Source organism: Carassius auratus, unplaced genomic scaffold (genome assembly GCF_003368295.1).
Source record: "Carassius auratus strain Wakin unplaced genomic scaffold, ASM336829v1 scaf_tig00017466, whole genome shotgun sequence".
NCBI lineage: Eukaryota > Metazoa > Chordata > Actinopteri > Cypriniformes > Cyprinidae > Carassius > Carassius auratus.
The window spans coordinates 21,879-48,953 of NW_020524786.1; the positions used below are offsets into that span (position 1 = coordinate 21,879).

At 37.3% G+C, this 27,075-nt stretch overlaps 3 protein-coding genes across 5 annotated transcripts in view; 2 read left to right on the forward strand and 1 right to left on the reverse strand.

Moving 5' to 3' along the window:
• LOC113075681 (SET domain-containing protein 4-like) lies at positions 1-4,199 on the forward strand. Its single transcript, XM_026248357.1, has 10 exons — positions 1-190; positions 298-393; positions 471-508; positions 692-780; positions 1,100-1,529; positions 2,084-2,258; positions 2,350-2,431; positions 2,570-2,650; positions 2,792-2,915; positions 3,009-4,199. Exons 1-10 carry the CDS (start codon positions 115-117, stop codon positions 3,138-3,140), a joined length of 1,323 nt encoding a protein of 440 aa, XP_026104142.1. The 5' UTR covers positions 1-114; the 3' UTR covers positions 3,141-4,199.
• LOC113075682 (quinone oxidoreductase-like protein 1) lies at positions 4,055-11,737 on the reverse strand. 3 transcript variants are annotated; one of them, XM_026248359.1, is made up of 14 exons: positions 11,677-11,737; positions 9,415-9,493; positions 9,212-9,289; positions 8,954-9,026; positions 8,704-8,748; positions 8,552-8,620; positions 8,319-8,452; positions 7,005-7,116; positions 6,364-6,384; positions 6,103-6,201; positions 5,375-5,487; positions 5,121-5,226; positions 4,548-4,593; positions 4,055-4,407 (listed from the first exon to the last, which is right to left on the reverse strand). In XM_026248359.1, the coding sequence occupies exons 2-14, from the start codon at positions 9,475-9,477 to the stop codon at positions 4,308-4,310; spliced, it is 1,059 nt and encodes a 352-aa protein (XP_026104144.1). In that variant the 5' UTR covers positions 9,478-9,493; positions 11,677-11,737; the 3' UTR covers positions 4,055-4,307. The 3 variants fall into 3 exon arrangements, with proteins under 3 accessions (XP_026104144.1, XP_026104143.1, XP_026104145.1); XM_026248358.1 differs by lacking the exon at positions 11,677-11,737 and adding an exon at positions 9,688-9,860; XM_026248360.1 differs by lacking the exons at positions 6,364-6,384; positions 11,677-11,737 and adding an exon at positions 9,688-9,860.
• Positions 11,126-27,075, forward strand: part of LOC113075680 (intersectin-1-like) — a 25,377-nt gene continuing 9,427 nt past the window's right edge. Inside the window, exons 1-8 of the mRNA XM_026248354.1 lie at positions 11,126-11,323; positions 20,842-20,905; positions 21,527-21,622; positions 24,217-24,280; positions 24,804-24,964; positions 25,427-25,615; positions 25,710-25,788; positions 26,763-26,872. Of these exons, the coding sequence (XP_026104139.1) occupies positions 20,878-20,905; positions 21,527-21,622; positions 24,217-24,280; positions 24,804-24,964; positions 25,427-25,615; positions 25,710-25,788; positions 26,763-26,872 (727 nt within the window). The 5' untranslated portion in view covers positions 11,126-11,323; positions 20,842-20,877. The remainder of the gene's footprint in view (positions 11,324-20,841; positions 20,906-21,526; positions 21,623-24,216; positions 24,281-24,803; positions 24,965-25,426; positions 25,616-25,709; positions 25,789-26,762; positions 26,873-27,075) is intronic.

Below are 27,075 nucleotides of genomic sequence, written 5' to 3' on the forward strand. Positions count from 1 at the left end.
TGACCCGGCTGTGTTTTTGACCATGTGGATGTGTATTTTGTTTCTAACTGCGGTATATAATGACATTACACCCGATATAAGATTTAGGTAGCGTCTTTATATGGAAACTTTACTATGAATAAACCTGGCTGCCGCGCTGGGAGAAGAGCGAGGGAAAAAAGACGGAAAAAACACACGGATGTATACAACGGTAGCTATTCAGTTTCTATGCTGATCACTGTAACTTTGTAGTATAGTTTATGAAGTTTAAATGAATTTATCTGTGTTAACAAATTTATCTGTGTTTTAATTCTGTAGTGACTCTGACTCACGAAGCCCAGTTTGTTCTTTTGAGGAGATGGCTAAAAGAGAAAGGATTCACCTCACAGTCTCTCATCCCTGTCGACTTCCAAGGCAAGCAGATCGTTGAGAGCTTGAATAATACTTTTTCACACATAGTAGTTACTAACTCTTATATTTTTCCTCCTTAGATACTGGAAGGGGGCTTATGACAAATCAAACTATCAAGGTAATTATTTGTATGAAATTGTGTGGGCATATATATATATATATATATATATATATATATATATATATATATATATATATGTGTGTGTGTGTGTATGTATGTATGTGTGTGTGTGTCGCGTGCATACTGTTAATCGAAAATCTGAAACCACATTGAAAATATGTTTATTTTTTACCTTTGCAGGCCAAAAACAGTGTGATTTCCCTGCCTGAGAAATGCTTACTGACAACTGAGACGGTTCTCGAGAGTTACATGGGTGACTATATAAAAAGGTATTTGGATGACTATATAAAAAGGTATAGTCACTTTTTATATTGGTGACTTTATAAAAAGGTATGTACGTACATACATACAATTAATTCAGAACGCAGCAGCAAGATTAATTTTTAATGAGCCAAAAAGAATACACGTCACACCTCTGTTTAGCAATTTGCACTGGCTTCCAATAGCTGCTCACATAAAATTCAAGGCATTGATGTTTGCCTACAAAACTACCACTGGCTCTGCACCCATTTACCTAAATTTGTTACTTCAGACTTATGTGCCCCAATAAAATTAATTAGTTTTTGGTTTCTCTCTTTTTACTTGTAGATGGCATCCTCCTGTATCTCCTCTTCTTGCTCTTTGTTGTTTCCTGATTGCTGAGAGACATCGTGGAGATGCGTCAGAGTGGAGTCCCTACATTAATATCCTCCCGAAGACCTACACATGCCCGGTGTACTTCTCTGATGACATCATTGACCTTTTGCCGAGGAGTCTCCAGAAGAAAGCCACAGAGCAGAAAGAACAGTTTCAGGAACTCTACTGTTCCTCACTGATGTTTTTCCGCTCCCTTCAGCCACTCTTCACCCAGCCCACTGAGGAGCTGTTTACCCAGGATGCACTGCGGTGGGCTTGGTGTAGCATTAATACACGTACGGTGTACATGGAGCATGATCAGAGTGAATATCTCTCCAGGGAGAAGGATATCTATGCACTTGCACCATACCTGGACCTGTTGAACCACTGTCCTAATGTACAAGTAAGAGCACCTAACAAAATACACTACTGTTCAAAAGTTCAAGGTCTGTAGAATAATGTTTGATTTCTGAAATCTCTTATGCTCACCAACATTGCATTTATTTGTTAAAAAATACAGTAAAAATCAATGATATTGTGAAATATTATTGCAATTGAAAACAACAGATTTCTATTTGAATATAATTTAAAAGTTAATTTATTCCTGTGATGCAAAGCTGAATTTTCATAATCTTTACTCTAGTCTTCAGTGTCACATGATCCATCAGAAATCATTCCAATATGCAGATTTGCTGTTCAAAAAAAAATCTTATTATTATCAATATTGGAAAAAGTTGTGATACATTCTTGGATGATTGTAAAGTTTAAAAGAACAGCATTTTTGTAACATAAATTTCTTTACTGTTACTTTTGATCAATTTAATGCATCCTTGCTGAATAGAAGTATTATTTTCTTTCCAAAAAATAAAAAAAACAGACTTTTGAGTGGTAGTGTACTTTCTTACAAACATAATATTGTATAATTATAAATAAAGACTACAAACTTTCCTTGTGCAGGTTGAAGCTGGCTTTAACAAACAAACTCGCTGTTATGAAGTTAAAAGTGTTCAAGGCTGTAAGAAGTTCCAGCAAGCACTAATCAATTACGGCCCTCATGATAATAACAGACTACTTCTGGAATATGGCTTTGTTGCCTCTGGTAACCCCCACAGTGTAGTATATGTTGATTTAGGTAAGGAAAATACATACAGATATTTAAATATTCTACATGCAAATATTAAATACTATTGAACTGCATTGACCGCTGTTTGTTGTTACTGTAGGAACTCTACAATTATGTCTAGATGAAAAAGACAAACAGCTAACACAAAAACTACTTTACTTAAGGGACAACGATTTTTTAAGGCAAGTAATATAAAATATTGCACGCTGTTGTCCTTAAAATTTTATGTGTAATGTTGCAGTTCATGATAAGAGGTCATTTTAAAACTGACTTAAATTCACAACAAAAATCATGTTCCATATGCTTTCACTCTTCAACAGAAACTTAACGTTTGGGATGGATGGCCCTTCCTGGCGACTGATGACTGCACTGAGACTGCTGTCCTTGAAACCTGAGCAATAGTGAGAAGTTCACATCCCAAACACATTATTTGCATGCCTGGAATTTGACTGAATGATAATGCAAAATACAATGTAATATTTTTGCTTTTACTTGCATATAGTTAATTTTATGCCAGTTTAAAACTGACTTGTTGTCTGCAGTTCTTGTTGGAAGAGTGTCCTATTGGGGGCAGCGGTGAGCCGGGATAGAGAAGAGTGGTGCATTCACTCTGCCCTAAAGCTTTGCAATAACCTCAACGATGACAATGTCAAGGCATTAGAGAGTGTAAGTCTAATTAAATCTGTTCATTCTTAATGCTGCCTGTGTCTAATTAAAGATAAAAAACCACTTACAGTCTGAGTCTTTTCATTTGTACAGCTATCAGAGCTCAAACAGGGTGCGAACCTGCCTCTCCTTCAACAACTGTGTGTGGTGGAGAGCCTGAGACAAGAGGAGCAGAGGATTCTGGAACACACACGAGTGGTTCTTCAAAACCTCCGGGGACAATAGTCACTGTGGAAACAGTAGGGAATTCGGAAAACACTGGGAAACCAGAAGCTTCATGCTTTCACTGCCAAGATTCAAACACAAGCAAAGAGCAAACAGATATGCTCCAACTCTGAACCGAATCACCTCCAAAACTGCAGGGAGTCAAAAATACGTCAAGTAATATTTCACTCAGAACTGAACATTCCGTCATTTACTCACCCTTATGACTTTTTCTTCTGTGGAACACAAAAGGAGACATTTTGTAGAATGTCCATGCTGCTCTTTTCTATTATTGTTGTTATTAGAAATGCTGCAATGGCCAACAAACAGAAAATGAATTGAAGTTCTAAAATGACTAAAAATGAAAATAAATTAAAACTGTCAAAAGCACATTGATTAATAAAGCTCAAGCTAAAACTTAAAATATAAATTTAAACGTGTTTTCACTGCATGGAAATGATCAGCGTGAACTTGTTAGCAACATCTCCTTTTGTGTTCCCTGAAACAACACCATACAGATTGGGAATGACTTGTGGCTGAATAAATGAATAGAGGTGAAATATCCTATATAATGCTCCACAGTATGGGATTTGTAAGCTTCAATCATTGTTTGTCTCCTAGATTGACAGTTAGGGGCATATGGTGGACAGGAGGATGATGGGACATTTAGGACAATGAGACCTTAACAAACACAAATCTTCTATTGAAAGCTAATGACCTACATGCTGTGTTTCTGGTAGGAGACTACTGATAATCAACTGTATACCTCTGAACAATGATGCCCAATTCTAGGTCAGCATCATCCAGTCCTTTTTATACAGATCTGGCCATATTAATAAGCAAAAGAAATGTGATCAGATGGTGCTGTTAATAATCCATTGGGAATGCTTGACAAGGGAAATTCACATAAACAGCATGTCATAACTAGGCCAAAGTTCCCAAGAAAAAATGTTTTTATGTAAATAATTTCAAGTTTATATACACACACAGACACACACATTTGTATCATGTAAATACTATTTGCTTTGAGATTTTTGGAATTGTTTTTTGGAATGACCTGGTTTCCATTTAAAGAATTTTCATGGTTTTAAAAACAAACAATCCATTAGAAGTTCAACTGACAAAAACATGAGCTTTATAACAACAACCCAATTTGCAGAATTACAGAAAACACATTTTGAGTCCTCTTCAAAGCTTGACAGCTATTCTTTTCCTCGTTTGCGTTCTCTGTACCATTTCCATGGAAACCGTCGCTTCATATAAAGGCACAGGGTCCTCCAATTGCGGCCTGTGCAGAGACGACAGTCAAATTCAACAGCCTTTCACACTTTATCTGTATTACAAACACGGCCCACATACGTTCAGTTTTTTGGGTAATTCTTACTCTTTTTGTACAGACTCTCCTACACACAGTCTGTTTAGTCTCACCTGAAAGTCCCTGTGCAGAGTTTATCCATCACATCTTTCAGGATATCTGAGAGAGAGAGAGCAGACTAAAGGCAAATAACCCAGTTACAAACAGGAAACCATGTGTCCTATGTTGTTGACAAGGTCGTTCCAGTAGCCTGAGGACACTGGGAGAAAACCCTGAGGTCTCAAATACATCAAACTGTCATGGACTAGCCATATGCACACTCAGGAACCCAGTGACCTCATTGCAACATATAGCGCTTTCACAAAAAATGCCTCTGATACCATCTAGTCCGATCTCTTTTCTGCATTCCACTGGAGTAAAGCAGTGTTTTGTGTAAAGAATAAGGCCAGAGTCATTTCGATGCGTCTGTGTTGAGACTTGCCTTCATGGCAAGTAACATACAAAACAAAATGTGCCTTCTGTATAAGACACTTTAGATAAAAACATCATCTGCTTAATACATTAATACAAATTAAACCAGTCTGAGCTGATGAACAAAGCTGAAGCTTGAATTGTTTGTAATACAACCGGACCAATCAGAAGGCAGTGTTTCCTTCAAGACTAATGTAGTTTAAAGTAAAAGATACGAAGATATCTGCCCTGCTTGGCACGGGACGTTGTCCACACCTCGTCATTAAGGAACGAGAGAGATGCTGCTTTCAGGAAGAGAATGTGGCTGTCAGGAGGGTCCAGCTTGGAAAAAAAGAAAATAAAAATGATTTCATTAAATGTATTTGTAAAGATCGATTCCGCTAGCCAATATTTGATTGATGTAATGAGGACAAAAAAGAAAATGCTGAATGTTTAGGTGTACAGAAGAGATTGTTTGAATATTTCCAACCTGAAAGTGTTGTTCTGTGGTGACCCAATGACCTCCAACTGAAAGAAGGGTCAAGAGGTCATGTTTATGTGGGCACTGCCTCTGTGTTTCTGGCTCCTCATTATAGAGTCTCACTGTCAGAAAAAAAATCAGAGACCGCTGATTGAAAATGAACATGTACGCCATTTGAACATTTGGGGTCAATACAATTTTTAAAAATAAAAATAATACATTTCTTCAGCAAGTAAAGGCAAGGTCTGTGCTTTTATGTCAATTGTTACAAAAAACTCAATTTCAAATGAGTGCTTCTCGTTGTATCATATTTGTATGACGTTTCCACAAAAAATATCAAAGCAACTATATTTATTTAATAAATAAGCAGTTTCTTCAGCATATTTAAATAGTTTCTAAAGCATCATGTGACAGTAAAGAATGGAATAAAGGCTGCTGAAATGTCAGCTTTGCCATCACAAGAATTAATGGCATTTTAAAACATTAAAATAAAACAAAATGTAAAAAATTTCACAATATTACTGTTTTTACCGTAGTTTGATTAAATAAATGCAGCATCCATGAACATAAGAGACTTCGTTCAAGAGCATTAAAAATATTACCAACAACATTTTGCAACACAATAAATTGATATTGCTTAATGGACAGAAGATCAGTATTAATATAAATCATTAAAAGCACATATGGAGACGTCTTTGTTGAAATGGTTACAAATGTCATGTAAAGTGATGGTAAACCTCCTGAATCAATGATGATGTCCACTCCAAGACCTCCAGTTTCTTCAAGACACGAGTCCACCAAATCCTCCTTTGAGTCCCACACTCCGATCACTCGAGCTGAAGGAAGAGACACAATGCTTACAATAAATCCTAACAACATTGATTAAGCCTATCGAGCTGAGAGTGAATATACAGAATGACTATTCTCAAAGAGGCTTATGTGAATATGTTAGCCTGAATGAATACTTATAGAAGAGACTGCTGCCATAAATAACTTACCCAAAAGTGATTCCTGCACACCTTTAGCAAGTGCAAGAGGCACAAGGAAGAAACAAGATGAAAAAGAAAGTCAAATAGCAAAGCAAGAAATAGCACAAGAAGATGCTCAAGGGAGAAGTGGAAAGATGAGAAAGGCACTATCAGAAAAAGTTTGGCAATCAATATGAGTGAGTTTAAAGAAAGACAAATGAAATCGGTTTTGATTTCCAGAGCACTTTGAAAACTTTGAACTGCCAGCATTACAACACAACTTTGAAATATGAGAAAATGCCCTCAGCAACAATCAAAACTTCGATTTCTACTTTGGATTTTAGACGTTCCACTTGTACATAAAATGATACCAGTGTGAAGCTTTTCATAAGCTCAGGAAAGAAGTCCACATTGCGTACCATAAATATGAGAGGAATACTTTACAAGAGATAACAACTGAAGATTAAAAGGGAGTTGCTTCATTTGGCATTTCAGTTTGTTTGGAGTTCATCAAGGATTTTCAGAACAACTCATGCCAAGTGTTTGATAAATCTACACTGCCAGTCAAGGGCATAGTCAATTCAAGATTGAACTTTATCCTAAACTGACACTTCATGAGGAAAATGTCTTCAGTGTCATTCCTCTCCACAATGCTTCACTTCAGCACTCACCCACACTCGGACGGAGCTCTTCCAAAAACTTCTGGTCCTCCGGAGACAAAGCTGTAGCCAGGACCTTCACACCGTGATAGTGGGCGAGCTGAATGGCCAGAACTCCAAAGGGCTGCATGCACACAAAACAAGAAGCTAATGATAATAATTTGAGATTAAAAGAAGGGAACCAAATAATGCTCGTAGAAAAACCATGTTGATTCTGATGTGAGAAAATAACTAAATAATAACAACAAAATGCATTTTCAAAATATCAGAATGACAAAACTGACCAGATTCAACAAATATATTCTACTCTTCAAACATTGGGAGTCACTCAGTTTTTATTTTTAAAAGAATTAAATACTTTTATACAGCTAGGATGCATTAACCCATTAACTGTCACCCCGTCCCGAATACGGGACGCCTAGGTTTATCTTACTATATTACAAGCAAATCTAATCTAATCTTGACAAACTATATATCGTTGGAAAGGTCTAAGACTCCCAAATATATATTTTACCATTGTTTTTTTGTTTTGTTAAAAATGATGTAGGAAAATTAATAGATTAATTTATGACAAGAGTTCACCCTCAAAAATCTAAATTATAACAGGAGTTTTGACCTTTGTTTTAAAAAAAAAAAGACTTCTTTGTTGCCTTTTTCTCTATCACATTTTAGAAATCATCAGAAATTATATATCAACTGAAAACTTTAAATCTCATAATTCATCATTTAAAACCCATTTTAAAATCAGACATTGCATTACCATGTAAATGGTACATCAATATCATGTTACAAAATGTTTTCAGTCATGAATTATAAAAATTTAGGTTTGTATCATGCACATTCAAGTCTATCTTCAAAAACGTGTGACAGTGACCTATAAAAGTGACAGCAAATATTATGTTACTGTCTTTCCATTCTGAAAACAGCATCAGTTTCCACAAAAATATTAAGCTGCACAACTGTTTTCAAAACGTATCATCATCAGAAATGTTTCTTGAGCAGCAAATCAGCACATTAGAATGATTTCTGAAGGATCATGTGACACTGAAGGCTGGAGTGAAAATTCTGCTTTGCCATCACAGGAATAAACGACATTTTAAATGCATATTAAAATCCCAAAGTTATTTTAAACTGTAATAATATTTCAAAAATATAAAAGCCACAATATTAATGTAATAATTATTTTAAATAAAAAAAAATAATGCAGCCTTGGTGAGCATAAACTTTTTTCCAAAAAAAAAAAAAATTCTGAACAGTAGTGTATATACAAATAGGAGGCAAGCATCAAGAAGGTGTTGCCCTTTTGACCTCTGCACAGATACCTACACCTGCCCCATCCAGCACCAGTACAGTCTGACCCACAGCCATCCGAGCCAGTGTGTGGAGAGCAGTGTAAGCCCTGAGACCGTCTTTAATTACTGCTGCAGCTTCAAACCAGCTCACTTTCTCAGGCTTCTGAACTGTTATTAAAACAGAAGCATATGGGAAATACAAAAGGTAGTGCATCTTTAAGGAACTAGGTAGGACTAATGTCTATAATATTATAATGTGTGCAATACCTAAATTATATTCATCCATAACCACAACAGAACAAAGGCCAGACTGCTCAGCCTCCAGAGGAAGAATCCCTGAGAAGACATGCAAATGTTTATTTGATTATACACATAAAAAGCAGACTCTGATAAAAATGACCGTCTCATAAAGTTCTTACCAACAACCTCATCATCTGGCTGGAAAAAGGTCACTTTGGGTCCAACTGGAAAATGATCACATCAGATTTCTCAGTCAAATTTATTTGATTAATAATAATAATAATAATAATAATAATAATAACAAGTTTTATTTATAGAGGCTTTCCAGAGCTCAAGGAAACTTATTTAGTTATTATTATTTACACTTATTATTTATTTGATTAGATGGTAAATGGTAATGGTGTCAAATATACAAGAAATTATGTAAACCTTGAAGAACAACCCCAGCAATCTCCCTTCCGACTGGGACAAGTTCTTTCTCAAGCTTGAGGTCCTCATACAGCTGAAAAACAGATCATGAATGCAAATATTCAGAATAAAAGTGAAATGAGGGTGTTCTTTGCCTAAAAAATTTCCATATGAGACACATGCTTTGAGATTTGCTAATATATATCCAGTTGCTTTTCTTCAGGTCATTTACATCAAATCCCCAGATGTTGTTCAAGATCTTGTTGACTGTTAAATTACCTTAAAATCAACTGGACTTAGTGCACAGCTTTTCACTTGAACTTTGACCTGATGGTTGCCAATGTTAGTGGGTACATTCTGCGAAAGAAAACAACAGACATCATGCAATTAGTATGAATTGCTTACTACAAACTTCTCCAGGAAACTGTGGATATGTAAATGCATGCAACAGAAAATGCAAAAGCATTATCATGTACTCTTACCGTCTCCTGTGAGACAAACTTTACAACACCCTGGTCTCCTGGTTTGCAGTAAAGTCCCTTCATAGCAATTCTAGCTGTTCTGTAATCAGATGAAAGATTAACACAGGCAACAGCAACAAGCTGAACTGAATACTGTATTAATACTATTATAATAATATGCAATAACAGAACACTCTCTAAAGAAATTCACCACATTTTGTGTGTGAAATTTGCACTTGAACTGTGCAAGATAAATAATATAAGATCCAAATCATGCAGAATACGATTGCATACCAACTGAGCAATATCCCTATCGCGATTCTCTGTTTAAAGCATCAAGATCGGTGTTTTAATATCTTCTTATGTTATGATATTTAATATTTTTGCATGCAGGAGTATTTTAGAATCTAACAACACAGAGACGACTGCGGTAGTGTTTCGTTCATTTCCTGCACGTGACTCCTCCTCCTGTGTGACGTAGGTGGAGTAGAAATAGAAACGCATAGAAGGGAAGCGAGATCATCACAGCACAATCCGATGTGAGGGATTAGGTTAGATAACCACTTATTTATTTCCACTAAATATACGTCCACAGTGAATATATAGAGTCCGAAGTAAACGAAATAATATCAGTTAATTTTAAATCAACAAATAATGAAATTTAAAAAACAGCAGCAGTAACGTCCTGAGAAGTCGATGGGCTCAGTTTTCTGAATCGTAAACGAATCATTATTATAAAGTGCTCCTATCATGGATTTTTATTATTATTATTACCTTTCATGTAGTGTGTAACACAGCTCCACGTGAAAGAAAACATTCTGCAAAGTTTTAAATCTGACTGCACACTATATAAAGTTATTGTCTCCCAAAAGAAAGAGTCGACTCTGAATCATTTAAACGAGTCGTTTTTAAACGAATCCCAGATCAGTGATCCCAAGTCGTTTCATGTTGACGTCAACATGAAATATTAGCATCTTGTCCGCCCACTTTCTTTTGGAGTGGCTAAAATAGCGGTTAGCCCGGTAATGCTGAACAAAAAGCATCACTGCGCTCACAAACGCTGATTTATAACGCATTACAGGCAATGGAAATGAGACCAATACCAATTGAACCAATCACCGCAGATTACTGTAATGCAAAAGAGGGGTTTGGGAAAATGAATCTTTGAGCGAATTAAGTCGTTGAGCAAAAATAAAGGTAAAAAATAAAAGCATATTATAAGGTGTGTATTTGACCTTGCATGCATGTCAACCTGTAGTTGGGGACACCCAAAACCAAAATATGAACCTTTCATCACTCACAACAGGGGGATTTTAAAATTAATCTTTGAATATGTCAAGGCCATTCTCCAGTCGACTCTCACAGTGAAACACGGACTGCTTCGTAATTAGCCGAGAATTAACTGATTTTAAGAGCAGAGTGTGCTGATTAAGAGACACTTAAGAGTAACTTACTTTAACAACCGTATGAATATTACAAATAAAACTACTGAAAATATGCTTTCTACTTTATATCTATGGTGATTTTATATTATTATTTTCATTCCATTAATGTAGACGCATCTAAATCTACAAACAGTCTAAATAGTAGTCAGCACATTGAATATTAGAACACTACGGACTTTCTACTGGTTTGGGCCCTGTTTTCATATAGTCTTTGTTTGGGCCGCATTGCGCCCCCTGTCTGCAGTGAACGCGCAGACACGGATGCCTGAGTGACGTGGGCACGTTACATTTTCCCCCTTTTGACTTCACTACAAGCGAAGCTGCAAGGAAAGAAACGAGGAGCCAGAAGGAGCAACGAATTAAGCCTGGAATTGATCTCGCACGTAAAAAAAAAAGGACAGAAGCGTCCTCCTCCTGTCATTCCATGCTCCTCTAGCGTCTTCCCTCACACAGTTCAGGAGATATAATGGAAACTGAATGATGAGGTAAGAGGGGTTGTGTGTCTCGGGCCGATTGTCCTTTTGACAGTGACTGCGGCCGCTGCATTTCAGGGCGCGCGCTGCTTGCGAATTTACGTTACCAGTAACGTTATGCTGTTTAGCGCAACGCAACGGTCACTTCAACGGTCCTTTCGGCTCGGTAACTGTAATAATACCCTCCTCTAGTCGTTTATTCATGAAATGAGGCCTCTGTAAGCTCTCCTTCCACGCAGAGATTGCAGCTAAAGCTCAGCTCTGATTTACTGGAGTAACGTTAGTTAGCACACGGCTAACGGTTGCTGCTGTATTATTATTAACTGACAGCAGGGTAAAAACTGGATGTCTGAGGTAAAACTCACCGATCTAGAGGACTCTCTGGACCTCGAGAGGGCTGAGGTAATGTGTGTAGGGTGTAGTAACAGTGAGTTAGCCAACTGTGTGATGTTATTGCAGACTAATGCAATATCTCCACACATGGCTGAAGGTCTCATCTCTACATATTTTAGTTTTTTACTGTTACTTTTCCAGCCCAGTCAGTACACATGTGTGTTCATGCTGGCCTGCAGAAGCAGTGGTTATTATCCCGTGATTATATCTGAAGGAAGGTGATTAAAAGGTTCAGGGTGCTTTGTCTTAAAGCCACTATCATATAAACACTGTCTGATTTGGGGGTCGGGGGTTTACAAGATCTTATGACCAATGCAGCTGGAGCCATTTGGTCCGGGTCAGTCTGGTTGTAAACCAGGTTAGGTCCTGGTTTATAAAGGCACTCCTTGATCACAAGACTAAAGTGTAACGTTACAACCTACTTTGGCAGCCGTCCTGAGAAATACTCTTAAAATGTGATTTCACAATAAATGATACAAGATCTTAAGTTGCTAGGATCTACAAACATATTCCAAGATGTAGGCATCTGAATGAGCGCAAATTGATCTAAATATCATCATTAACCTGATTATTGAAGATGTGTTTCTGTAATTTACTGGTTAAATGTACAATATTATTGAAACATTAATCATAAGTTGGTCATATTGTGATTTTAAAAGTATAAACACATTAATTAATTAAACAGATACTCCGGTTTCAAGAAACCTAGAAGTCATTTTATGGCAACCTTCAGAAAACCCACCATCAATGAATCCAGTCAATTTATATTTGCTGTAGTTAAACCACAGTAAATCTGAGTAATATCAGATAGTGAGTGATATTTTATTTTACTAGTAGTTTTACAAACATTTACTGTTATTTTACCTAACTTGCAGATGAGTGAGAATTAAGGGGTTGATGAGATTGCCGTTTTAAAATGCCTGGAATTCAGCATAAAATGTAAAGAGCGCCTTCATTATTTCCAGCCCTACAGAGTATGAACAGATGATCACACTTTGACATATCGATCTTCTTTTATTCACACTTATTCATGTGATATGAATTCTTTCACTAGACTTGACCTTTGAAACACAACGAAAGCTTGTTTCCGGTCTTCCACATTGGCATGTGTATAAATGGAAAAGTGCAGTTTGCTTGCTCCTTCAGTTTGTTCTTAATTACATTTATTTAGGATTTTTCCAATGGCTGTTGAGCATGTAAATGTATTTTTCGGATGGAAATTTAATCAGAAAATGGCCTTTAATCTGAAAGTGATATTCATGTAAATGTTGTGACGCTCTCAGCCTGGTTTAGATGAGGATAATGGAGCATTTGAAAGCCTCTGTTTTAAGTGCAGGCTCAAGAGGAGCTTATTGTTAGGCTGTTCAGTTCATGAGTCATTAGAGACAGTTTTTTGGCAACCTCAAGTTTATCTGGCCATTTTCTCTCTTTCATCCATAGATTCACCATTTTCTATTCCCCATCCCCCATAGGAGTACAGCAAAGATTTAGTCTGGGGTGTGAGATAAAAGAGATCTGCAATCCACTGTGCACCGTGCGGTCTCAGCAGGATGGATGATAGGCCAGCTATGTGTGTGTGTGGGTCTGCTCTTTTTTTTGTTCATCGCTGATATGTGCGCTGCCCTTTTGCTGCTCACTTTGAAATTTGTTTCTCTTTGTACGATAGTTGGCTCAGAAACAGCTTTTTGTCTAGATAATTAGGTTAACAGGAAGAGCGAGGGACCCTCAGTCTCTCAGCCCAGTGGTCTGCTTCAGTAGGCCTGAATAATTTCAGTCATTCCTGTCTGCTTTTTGCTAAACAAATTGTCAATGGGGGTATTTAAGTGTATTTGCTTTGCTGCTGGATTTAAACTTTGAGTTTATAACTTGTGTATAGGCCTACATGCATGTAGAGCAGGGACGATGATTTTTGAAATGCACAATTAAGGTGAAATAATTGGGGATGTGCGGGTCTAGTAAATTATAATAGATTAATTTTAAAGCGTTTCTGGGCGGAAACTACATTTTTACCTCGGTCAGTTATAGCGGACTCAAAAATGACCGCAAGAAAGACGAGCAAGGTGTGGAATTACTTTGAATTAGAAGGAAACTGAAAAGTTTTGTGTAAACTCTAATGTCAAATTGGCTTACAGGAACTTTACTGGAGTGATGCGTAATCATGTTCAATACAGGCACGTAGGCGTTCGCTTTTACTTAGAGGCTAGGGCTGGCCGATATATCGAATATTAGTGATAATATCTTAATAATTCTGATGAAATGTAAAAATATCGGGAATATTGAACATTTCAAATTCAAGCAGACTTTCTCAAAAGAACATGCCGTATGAGAGCGGTTGCCAGATAACAAGAGCTTAAATCCCCGAATCAGAGCTTCGCTGTTACAAGGATACATTTTCTGCCCGGTGTTTGCTTATTTTAAGGAATCTGGCATCCATGCGCATGTGCTTACTCTTCATAGCGGATGGGATGATCTTAAAACACTAATAAGCTGGAGTTTAGTGATTTAATGAAAGCGTCGTTCAGCCGGTCAGTGTTCTGTCATTATTGTTTGCGATTGTGATCACTGAATAAATGCACTTACTCGACCGCTGATGTTTGAATAGAGAAACATATGGCCATATGGCCATTTGGAATTACTATTAGGGAATTTCACTGTTATATTTACCAGTTTTCATAATATATAGAGAGAGAGAGTGCAAAAGTCTTTGGTATTCATTTATATATATTTTTATATGTAAGAAATAGCTACGTGCTTCAGCAACTAGCTCCCCATCTAAGAGGGTTTTTAGTGTCAGTAGGAACATAGTTTCATGCCACAGAGCTTCTCTTAAAACCACAGTTGACAGACTTGTGTTCTTAGCTAAAGAACTTGTATTTTATTTTTTTAAATAAAATACTTATCCCAGTTGCATAGTTTAAATTGTGAATTGCATGCACAAAAAGTTGACAATGCACTTTCTGTACTTGTTTTGCACTGCTTCAGTTACATATAGGCCTACATGTGTTCATTTAACAATATTGAGACCCTATTAGAGGCTAGCCAACGCCTTCGATAATGACCTTGATAAAGCGTAGCTTGTCAGTGAACTATGTTTCTGTATAACTGCCGCTCCATTTGAAAGCAAGTGATGGGGATTTACCGCTTATCATGGAACAGGTTTTACTGACGAAATGCACATGATCATATCGTCGATATATTGTCCAGCCCTAATTTTAGTTCATAATTTGTTATTGTTGTAAACACCGTTTTCTATCAATATTTTTGCTGATTAGTTATTAAAGTTAAGTATTATTTTGCATTTTATCTACACTGTATTGATTAGCCATGAATCTTTAATCTGGCTATGTGTGGCATTTTTGCACAGACCAGTGACTATAACCTTCTAATATTGGACAGAAGTATAACGATACATGCTCTCTTCTGGAAGCTTTTATATTATATTATATTTAGTCTAATGGGTGATTCATTCTGTTCCAGGCTCAGATTCTGCTCCGACAAAACCGGTAAAATCCATTGAAGATGTACTGTCTGCTCTCACTGTTACAGCTACCTCAGCTGCAGAGAAAGCTCTTCTGCTTCCGTGTTTATGACCTTTCTTAAATGCTTCAAGATGGAACCGAACAAATGAGTCGAAATCTGATTTTGGACTGAGTTTTTGTGTCTGTTTAGGCAAGCAGGTTGTGATACTGAATCTTTACTACCCTAGCAATGTGAAACAGCTTCAGCATGTTTTAAAAGATCAGTGATGATGAAAGCTCAGGGTTACATTTCATTTTAAGCTAGATTCATTGCTCTGCATGTGTCTGGACTGCATTACATTTGGGTAGCCTGCAGAATGTCTGTTTTGTTGAGTGGTGAATGGAACAGTTGGGGGGGGGTCAGTGGAACCGTAAGCATCTCTGAATATCATTGGAACGCTGTACGACTCTTTGCAGTATGCTGCTCTTCTTAAATTGCTGTTATTTCTGGTACCGTATCAGGTATTGATGTTTAGGGGGTTAAAATTGTATTAATTCTGCCACCGTTCAGGCTCAAATGACTGCTTGTGCATTGAAAGTGAACTGTGGGTAGAAGTTCAAATACACTGTTTACTCTCTGCTTATGTTCTGCAGTCGCAGCCAAACGTGGTCCAGGAAAGACTGTTGTGCCTTTGTGAGGAATGCAAACGTGTGTGGGTGCGTTTGGCTGAGTTGTTCACGTAGAACCCCAAGCTTTTTTGAAAGGAATGCAGACAGGAGTTTAAGTGTGATGTTAACACTGTTAATACGCACACTCTCTAGTTTGGCCCTTGGCTCTCATGGCACCTGACTAATGAATCCACAGCTGGATGTGTTTGAGTGTGTCTGTGTTTGTACATGTTTTTTTTTTTCATAGTGTCTTCATGGGGTTCAGCAAGGTAGAGTAATCTTGAGGAAAATGTATCAACACACTCCAGATATTTATCATAAGTATTGATATCATTCAAAAACATGTTTGTTTTATTAATTAATAATATTTCCAACTATTTCCTAGATTAGGGATGTGTGAGTAAATTCTGCTGCATCTTGTCAAAATTGGAAATACAAGTCATTTACATGTTTATGTTTTGCCTTATATTTTTATGACATTTTACACTAGCACTGAAGTGTATAGAGAATACGTTACAAATTACTGCCATGTTAATGGTACATTTTAAAAATAATGTACTTTTTTAAAGTGTATATCTGGAGCAGAAGACAAAATCATTTCACCTCAGAGCTTGCAGGCATTTGTTTTCTCGGTGTGAAGCAAGGTGAGATAGGCTATCATTTTGACATAGAAGAAAACAGACAAGTTAAAAGAGTCAGTACCAAAATTTCCATTTTAACAATTAAATAAGTTGTGGCTCACACCCCTGGTCTAGATATAGATATAAACTGCTACATTTCCACTGAAAGTTGTCTTGGTGTTCAAACACATTTGGTCTGTCAGGCAATAAAAACTTACATTGAGGAACCGGAGCCTTCAAAAAAGTCATAGATGTCCTGGCATTGAGTCTTTTCAGGAGATAAGTTAAACCAGTTGTGATTCCAGAATAAGTTAAATCAATCAGTTTGTGGAAGTTCCTCAGCAATGACCTGCCTCAAATTTGACATTTCTGCTCTAGCATCACATTAGGTGTGTTTGCAGTGCTTTCATATGTCTGAAAGAAATGCTGACTCAGACAAAACGTGTCATTGGAGAAGTGATAGTGGCCTTCTGAAAAAAAAATTTAGCTGAAAAAAATATATAAAAAAAATTGGCGGATCACTGATTCAGAAAATACAGGGGTTTTGTTTTATGCTCAAAGGTTTTTTTTTTTTTATACTCCCTTTGGAATTCACTCTCTTACACTAATACTGAAAGATTTGTGTACTAATACTGCAGAAGTGTAATTAATCAAAGAGTATGAAAAAAAAGTCTGACCTAGTGTCAGCATTCCTGTTGTATGACATCACCTCTGTCTTGCTTCAGTGGGACCTGGATCAGTGAGGCAGGGTGCTCATGAATAAGAGTAAAGCTCAGGTCGTCTAAGATAGTGTTGGGCGATATGGTCATTTTTCAGATCCTCATATCGTCAGCGCGTGAGATCGACGATACACGATATGATCGTGCATGGGTGGAGAAAGAGAGAGACTCTTTGTTCCTGTCATAGCATAACTATTTGGTGTTTAGGTGCGCGAGAGAGCCTATGGAATCACCAATAATAAAAAAATAGACTTTAAAACCTACTGATAAACTAACATTAAATATAAAAATAATGAATTTAAAACAGCTAGTTCATATATTGTCGGATGCAGCTGTCATATTGCGCATCCGGTGACAAATCTGCCGCATCTGCGCACAGAAGTCATCAGTCTAAATGTTCTGCAAAATCATTCAACAGGGAAAATCAATAGAAAATTTCATTTAAAGTCCAACAGTTTAACACTCATATTGGACATAAACGAACACGTTAAATATAAAGTATTCAAAACCGGTAAGTTGATATATTTGGAGAAAAGTTGAATTGAACGCATGCATCAGTCATATATCACTCCGGACCGCGCGCCTCATGATGAGACCAACGCACTGCCACAGAAACAAAACTGAGATGCATTCTAACATAACTGTGACATTAAACTCAGTTAGTGAGGGCTCGTTTAAAATATTGCACATATACAGGCCATTCAGATTACTTGTTAAAGTGCAATTAAATACCTTCTATCTGCAGACAATGTACGTCTGTTTGTGGATGGAGACTTTGTAACGGCCAAAGCTATGTATTTTGCATGCATCACATTATAGTGAGGTGTGCATGAAAATAATAACAAGGCAGCACTACATAGTGTGTGTTATAAGTTGCGTGATCAGTCTAATCCTCTTTTGCGTACGTGCGCGCGCGTGTGTGTGTTTTTGAGATGCGGTGCTGAAGTGAAATAGCTGGGCAGTTTGATAGCCGAATTATAATAGGCCGCCTAATAAAAATAATAATAGTTATTATTAGCTATTATAATCTAATACATTAATAAGAGAGTGAGTCTAGTATCGTCTTGACTATCGACAGAGAAATCAGCTTATGTCGATATCTGACTATCGTCGATACACGATTCTATCGTCTATCGGCACAACCCTAGTCTAAGACGTGCAGATCTTCTGAAAGCGTTTGTTTATTTGTGTTTCTAGTGTGTTCTGCAGAACATTTCCCTTTCCTGGTCTTTCATTCAGAACGGCTGTGTTGGAGAGTATTGTCCCTAGGAAAAGCTTGATTAGAATCAGAAGAAGGGTGACAGGAAAAAGTAGGTCAGATGCTCAAGACACACACACACACACACACACACACATATGGTCATTAGCAGGGCTGTGACGAGGGCCTGTTCTTCTGTGTGACAGTGTCACTAGCGTTGCAGTGTTTGACACTGTGCTCTACCAGTGAGAGAGAGCGTGTGAGTAATCGGAGAACTGGATGTTTTCAGTATTGAGTCAAGCTCTCTGTGAAGGGCTTAGTCCTCCATCTTGAGAAATACCCCACTGCTTCAGATTAGACCTCAGACAGTACAAACACTCCCTGGAGCCAGTGCTATTCAGACATAATGGATTTCTGCAAATAGTATGTTCACAGTAAAACAAGGAAAGTTGCACGGTATAGAAATTGCTCCACAAATGACATAGCTCATGATGCTTAAGATTAAGGTTGCACAATTAATCGAATTTCGAATTGCAATTACTAATTTTTTTTTTTCTAATTTAAAGTAAAAATATTTTGTATATTAGTGTATTTTAGTGCCAACTCTAAAAGTTCTGTTGATCATGAAATTGCTTCACATTCTGATGTCAGATGTATGAAGTGCAAAACGAAGCATTTTTGTGAGTCTGCAGACGGGGCATTGTGATCGGGTGGTCAGAGTGATGCAACGTGAGTGTGAAACATCATGATTTCCTCACACCTTCAGTTTCTGCACTGCTCTCTGCCAGCCCTTCAGAAGAACAGACATTAAAATCATATCTGTTTTCATTATCTTTTATTTCCAATATGTTGTAATCTACTATTTTTCTATAATTCAATTGCTGTACTACCAGTATCCTCTCACACCTTTAATATCATATTTTCATTTCTTGCCTTGCTAAATGAAATATGTAATTGTCTTTTCCTTCCCTATTGTGACATATCTTAGTGGAAACAATTTAGGATGGAATGTTTTTTTTGTTCATTGGTTGGATTTTTAAATCATTGTCATTTACCAATTTTGCTGTGATCTCATGGTACACACGTCATCAGAGTCACAGAAGAAAAAGGGATGTTCTTTTTATGTAAAGAATACAAAGACACGTTTTAAATAATAATGATAGCACAGATAAATCATTTAAAAAGAAAACACTGAAATATTCCATGAAAAAACATTTTTTGTACTACATACAGTATAACTACAACATATTTTCCCAGTGACTGGATTAGCAAGTTTATTTGAGTTTTATTTGTAAAAAATCTTTCAGTTTGTGTTGTGATTGGACCATGCAGAGACAGAGCAATGAATTCCATTATCCAGGAACGGAAAGGAAGAAAGGGGTGGAGGAAGAGTGGGGGACATACAGAGAGCGAGAGAGGGAAAATTCTGGCAGTGATTAAAATGCTTTGGCCAAGGTGCCCCGGGTGTCTCTGCTGGAGTTTGTGTGTGTGTGTGTGTGAGAGAGAGAGAATTCTCGCAGGGCGTTTACACAGCTGGGAGATAACTAGTCCCAGACTGAGGCCTTCAGTGTCCAAGTGTGTTACTGAGGTTACTTTCAGGCTTACTGTAAAGGACTACAACAAACTCAGTTTAGGGACATAGACATATACTAGTTGGTGGGCTGCGTGGGTTACACAGTTTTCTGAAAACGTTTACCATGCAGTTCATTCTGGAGAATCAGGTTTAAGCGTTTGGATAAATTGTTCACAATAACATCTAAAGCATGCATTTACAAAACAGCAAAACAAAATACCATAAAAAAAATTGTAAATTATTTATCTGTGCCGTCACGCTCATTATGTTTTTAAATTAATGTGGCCTCATAATCTTTTAACAAAAACATTAATTCCTCTCACTTTTGCAGTGACTTCCCTTCTCGAAGGTCTGAGCAATAATCCCTCTCCTCCAATAACCTGTCAATCACATGAGATCACAGCAATTAGCAAATTACAATTCTCCAAACAATTCCTGCCATAAATTTTTTTTCTCAATCAAGAAACCGTTTCTCAGATAAACGTCACAATAGAGAAGAAAAAGGTGATCGCAATTTCCAATGAAGGCCAACTCTAAAGCTTTGCTAAATAAAATATAAAGGCTAAAGCTAAAGCTAAGTAAGAAAAACATCAAGATGAGTTCTCAGCAGGTGAAAAATTAGTCAAAATCCCTATCTCTTACTCAAATCAGTTTTGTGTGTGTGTTTAAGTGAGAAAGTGGGAGTCTTATTTGCAGGGACTCTGTTTTGTCCTTCCTCTCACAGGAAGTTTTCTGAAGGTCAGAAGTGATTCACTCAAATGTCTCTTCCTCTTTGTCCCTGACAAGAGTGAACTTGTGTTTCAGGATGATGAACAAGTCAGTTATGTTGTTTTGTCAGGGGTTGAGTGAGTGTTCGAGTGTAAGAATGAAAGCTCATGGTTTCTTTGTGTTGGTTTGCAGGAGTTTGTGGCTGGACGGCAGCTGACGGACTGAACCATGGCTCAGTTTCCCACGCCCTTCGGAGGTGAGTTGATTCTTTCACTGACTGACTGACGTGTGTGTGTTTGTGTGATGGAGGCTGAGTGGATGTGTATGGAGTACTGTGTGTTTGAGAGCGAGAGAGGCAGAGAGAATGAATTCAAGTGAGTCAGTGAATGTCTAAAAGGATCAATGGATAGAAGATAAATGCCCTCACACAACTGCTGTCACTTTTTTGCAAGCTTATTTTCTGTTTTCCATTTAATCTGTATATTTATATACAGTCGGATTTAAAAGTTGCTTTGCATTTTGCAATATAAGTTTAACAATTAAAACTTTAACAACAGATAGAAAATAATTGATAATTATCCATAATAAGAGGAATAACCTAGTGCAGTATAAGTGTAATATAATTACCATGTTGTTCACATGAGTAAATATATGTTCCTCATACAAGTTAACATTTAGTCTGTGATTGCTTTGAATTTAATATTGAATTCAGTCATTTCTCAGTGATGTTTTTATGCAGTCAAACGTCTGTAAGAGTTGATTTACCAGTAGATGTGTTCTGTCCTTTTGATAAAAATGTTAGCAGGTTAGACACATTTAAGCGTTATTCTGCTGTCTGATATCTTCTCTCTCTCTCTCTCTTTCTCTCTCTCTGTAGGAGGGTCAGATACATGGGTAATATCTGTGGACGAGAGAGCCAAACATGACCAGCAGTTCCACAGTTTGGCCCCCACACCTGCTGGCTTCATCACAGGTAATCACCTCTGGTTTTCTTGCTGTGAGAAAAGTGCAGAACGCTCATTAGTGCTGACATTTGCTAAAACCCTTTGGAGTTTGATGTTGTCTGAAATGCAAGAACAAATCCCTTGAATTCTGTGCAACTGAAAATGACCTCCCGCAGTGCTGTCAGTCATACATCTCTGGTAGGCAGACATGTTATGCCTATTATTTCTCTGTTGGATACACAGAGAGACGGAGCAAATGAACTGAAACTGAAAACCAAAAGCAACCGCCTCTTTCCCACCATTCTATTTTTTTAAATGCATTCCCCATGCAAAAAATAAATGCCATGGATATTCTTCTTGACCGTTTATTTAAAGGGTTAGTTCACCCAAATAGCAAAATTATGTTCTTAATAACTCACCCTCATGTTGTTCCAAACCCGTAAGACCTCAGTTTATCTTTGGAACACAGTTTAAGATATTTTAGATTTAGTCTGAGAGCTTTCTGTCCCTCCATTGAAAAACTATCTATGGTATACTATGTCCAGAAAGGTAAGAAAAACATCATCAAAGTAGTCCATGTGACATCAGAGGGTCAGTTAGAATATTTTGAAGCATCAAAAATACATTTTGGTCCAAAAATAGCAAAAACTACGTCTTTATTCATCATTGTCCTCTCTTCCGTGTCTGTTGTAAGACTGTTCAAAACAAAGCAGTTTGTGATATCAGGTTCGCGAACGAATCATTCAATGTAACCGGATCTTTTTGAAACTTTGAAATTGTTCGCATCCCCAATACGCATTAATCCACAAATGACTTAAGCTGCTAACTTTTTTAATGTGGCTGACAGTCCCTCTGAGTTAAACGAACCAATATCCCGGAGTAATTCATGCACTCAAACAGTACACTGACTGAACTGCTGTGAAGAGAGAACTGAAGATGAACACCGAGCCGAGCCAGATAACGAACGATACAGACCGAGAGCTCTCGGACTAAATCTAAAATATCTTAAACTGTGTTCCAAAGATAAACTGAGGTCTTACGGGTTTGGAACGACATGAGGGTAAGGTATTAATGACATAATTTTGCTATTTGGGTGAACTAACCCTTTAAACCATACCACTTCCTGTTTTCTGCCTGTAAATGGGTGGATGACTGCTTGGATTATCTCCGATCAGATTCACATCCTTCTTAACGTACTATAAGAAGTGTTAATGTAATTTTCAGCACCTCTTCCCCCGAAACAGATGAACTCTGGCACACAGTAAAAGCGTCCCACGTTTTCATCAGGCAGAAGAGCAAACATCTAAAGCTTGTGTAAAGGTTTGCGCAATTCAGATGTTTTAGAGTTCAAATTCTGAATCGCTGGAAACATTTAGTGAATGTTTCAGTTGTGAGTTGACTGTGTCTGATGTTAACAGAATCACTGAGAAAACTACAGAGAAGGAAACCGATCAGGGTGTGGCATGTGACTTGTCTAGAAAAGGTTGATTCACTGTCATCATTTGCTGATGCTATTTGTTTCTAATCTCTAGTTGAAGCTTTGACATGTTTGATCCTGTTATAGTAAGCCCGTCTTTCTCCCTGGACTCTCTTTGGAGACATTTTGCCAGTCTGAAGAAGATTCTGGAACTTTTCATACATTACATTGAAGGAAATGTTCTAGAAAGTACACAAAACACATATTATGGTCTCATTCTGCAATCATACATAGATGTGAAATTAACCTCCAAAGAGCTAATCAAAATCACAAGACCGAAACCAGCTTGTCCCAGCTGGACTTTGGACATCTACTGAAGAGATGGTACTTGTGGGTTTCCTGTTGACCAGTGGATCTGAAAGAGGCTCTTTGTGTTGACTGAAGGGCGGCTGAAGCAGTGAGTGGCTCACAGTCAGGCAGGCATGGGGAGGGAGCCTGTTTTTGGCTCTGAGGGTATAAAGGCGTTCTGTGTGTGCACGCAGAGGAAGAAAACCGTTATCGAGAGGAAAAGTGTTTAGAGGAAGATGAAAAGGTCATTACATGTGCTACATCACTTTGCTTTTAACATGGCAGAGACACCAACTCACAGCTCCCATTGCTTTGTGCATTGGTTGGTAGGTTGAAAAAGGGATGGTTTAGGTTATCTGGCCTGCTGTGGCATTCTTAGTTTACACTGGTATGAGATTATCATATAATAAACTATTATAGAAAACAGTAGCTGGCTGCTTTACATGCTTGTGTTTAGCAGTAGACCTATAGGCTGTCATAAGAGCAGGAAATGGTTTGGTAGGTTAGATAACATATGAGCACACTGACTCAGCTTTCCTTTCTTGCTCAAACTGTAGCCGGCAGATCACTCGCCCCAGAGGCCAATGTCACTCAAGTGCGGTCAATAAACCCTCTGCATGTTTATCGACAAGAAGATGTAAATGGGGTTACATAACTCTTAATTATGTTATCAATGTTTTATTAACATCCTAAAACAATTACATCATTTTAATGAAATCAAATTATTTGAAGACCACATTCATTTTAAGTTGTTGGGACAAGACCATTCTATTTTATTTGTTTATAGCATACAGTGTGTTTGTTTATATATTTATTTGATATTCATATTAATTGTTTTCTCTCTCTCTCTCTCTTTAGGTGACCAGGCAAGGAATTTCTTTCTGCAGTCAGGTTTACCTGCCCCCATCCTCGCCCAGATATGGTACACCATTCCTATAACACATATTCATTTCAAGCACACTACTTTCATAATACAATTATGTGCTTTTGTACAATAATTACTGTACATTGTAAAAAATATTCCATTGCATCTAACTTAAACACTTGCAGCTGTTGTTGTCAGAAATTCATTGCACGAAATGTTTCCAGTATTGCCAGATGAACTTATAACCATATACTTCTTTAAATAATGTTAATATACCAATTTACTGTCGAAATCTGGATTTTACCTTGTAACTTATACTGATAACCACCATAACAATACAGGTACAATAGAAAACCACTTTATGAATCAGAAGTGTACTGTCCATAAGGCTTGGCCATTATTGGTAGATGGACCACAGGGTCACACACACACACACACACACACACACACACACACACACACACACAAACACTGTTAGGGTAAGACACAGGACACTAAAATAATTCAGTAAACATTTACATAAGATCAAATTTAAGATTTTGTCTGTCACTGAACAAGATACTCTGTTCATGTTTTGCAGGGCCCTGGCCGACATGAACAACGATGGGAAGATGGACATGCATGAATTTTCCATCGCAATGAAGCTGATTAAATTGAAGCTGCAGGGTCACCCCCTCCCTCCTTCACTGCCCCCCTCCATGAAGCAGCCACCCCTCTCCATTCCCCCACAGCCGCCTTTTGGTAAGACTGGCTGATGGCTTGAATGGCATGTTTTTGTTTTCTTTCTGATGCCTTGAATGACATGTAACACATCAGCCCAAGTCCATAATGCCCCAGCGTTGTCCAGCACAATTATTCAAAGCCCCTCTTATTAGCTAAAATATTTCCTGAACAGTAGAAATGTTGAGAGCCACTGATTTAGACAGCAGTGTTTTTAGACCAGGACTATATTAGAAAAGATTGTATATTAAATGCTTTATTCTAGATTTACAGAAGAGCATTCTTGTCTTGTTCAGGACTTGATTGTTACGATTGTGGTTCAGTTTCCCTCAGAGATTTAGAGCACCTTATAGAATGTTAAGTTACGGTTACATTAAATTAGCAATGCATCAAACATGCCTTCCAACTATTTATTTACATACAAAATTGCATTCATTATTATTTGGTTATTAAATTAATGATTTAATTGATTTCCATCATCAGGGATGCCCAGTATGGGGGCAATTCCAGGCCTGCCAGCAGTGCCGCCCATGCCCCTGCCCCCTCTGCCTCCAGGAGTGCCAGGAGTAGGTGTGTCTCCACCTCTGGTAGCATCAGTGACCCCAGCTGTACCATCCCTTGCTAACGGAGCCCCCCCTATGATACAACCCATGAGTGGATTCTCGCATCCAGGTAATGTAAACAAACACTCACACTGCCTAGACCAGCTTATACAGTTTGTTTACTTTGGCAGGATCATTTATGGATGTTTGTCTCTGTCTCTCAGCTGCTGCGCTCAACAAAACCCCTTCGTTCAATCGTTCCAGTATCAAGCTGCAGAAGGGCCAGTCAGTTGAGGCACCCAGGTACACACACATTAACACTGTATTCATAGAAATGTTATTGATGTTAAAAGCACATATTATGAATTTATCTTTCCTGTAGCGTGTAATATAGCTGTTTGTGCATTTAAGCAATCTGCAGAAAACACTTGCCTGAAATGCTTTTCTATTTTTTTCCTACGTCAAAAAGGAACTAAAACAGTGTTTCAGCTAAAAAGAGGTGTTGAACCAATGTACCAATTGAGAAACAAATGTTTTTTGTAGTTTTTTGTAACTGTAGATTATGTTAATGTACTTGTTCACATTGTGATGTGATTTGAAACGATTTAAGTGCAGGATTGGAAAGAACTTTGAATGTAAACAGATGTGAAAGAAAAAGCACGTGTACAGTATTTTTAGATCTGCGTGTGTTTGGTGTTGAAGAGACGGCAGCCTAATAGACACGCTGACTGTCATTAAAGTTAATCAAAGAACGCAAAAAAATCATTCACTGATCTTCACTGAATATCTTTAATAATTTATTTTTATTTATGAAAAAAAAACTATGCAGTGTTTTGAAACTTTGAATTCCGTTTCTGTACCTGAAATTTGGTGCAGTTGAATTTATTTATGCTATTGCAAATTGATCTGTTTATTCTTTTTTTTATTTCTGACTGTTTACTTGTCCTTAATACTTTAATATTTGAAATGTATATTTTTCTAGCTGTTTTTGCGGTGGTATTTTTGTTAAAGAAGGCAAAAGTTCATCTTGTAGGCCTAAGTTTTCTGTAGGCTGCTGCTTTTTGCTCATGTTATTCAGAATGCTTTGTAAAAAGACACAGAATAAATGTTAGACATCTAAATGTTTGACCTTTATGTATTTTTATATATATATATATATATATATATATATATATATATATATATATATATATATATATATATATATATATATATATATATGTATATAAAATAATGAGCATGATGTAGCCACTTTAACACACACAATGTCTCTTTAGTGCTCCAGCTGCTCCTCCACCCACTGACTGGGCCGTGCCTCAGTCTTCTCGGCTCAAATACCGCCAGCTCTTCAACAGCCATGATAAAATGATGAGTGGTTATCTCACAGGTATGGTGTCTGTCACACAAAGCATGACACTTAATAATCATCAGGCAGTAAAAACTTTGTATTTTGTTTCGTTGTTCAGCTAATTTATATATCAAATTTAATTGCTGCATACATGTAGATTTTAACAAGGTTATTATTAGTTTTGTATTTTCAGTTTTTATTTAATACTATTTTCACACCATTCATATTTTCTTTGTAATAAT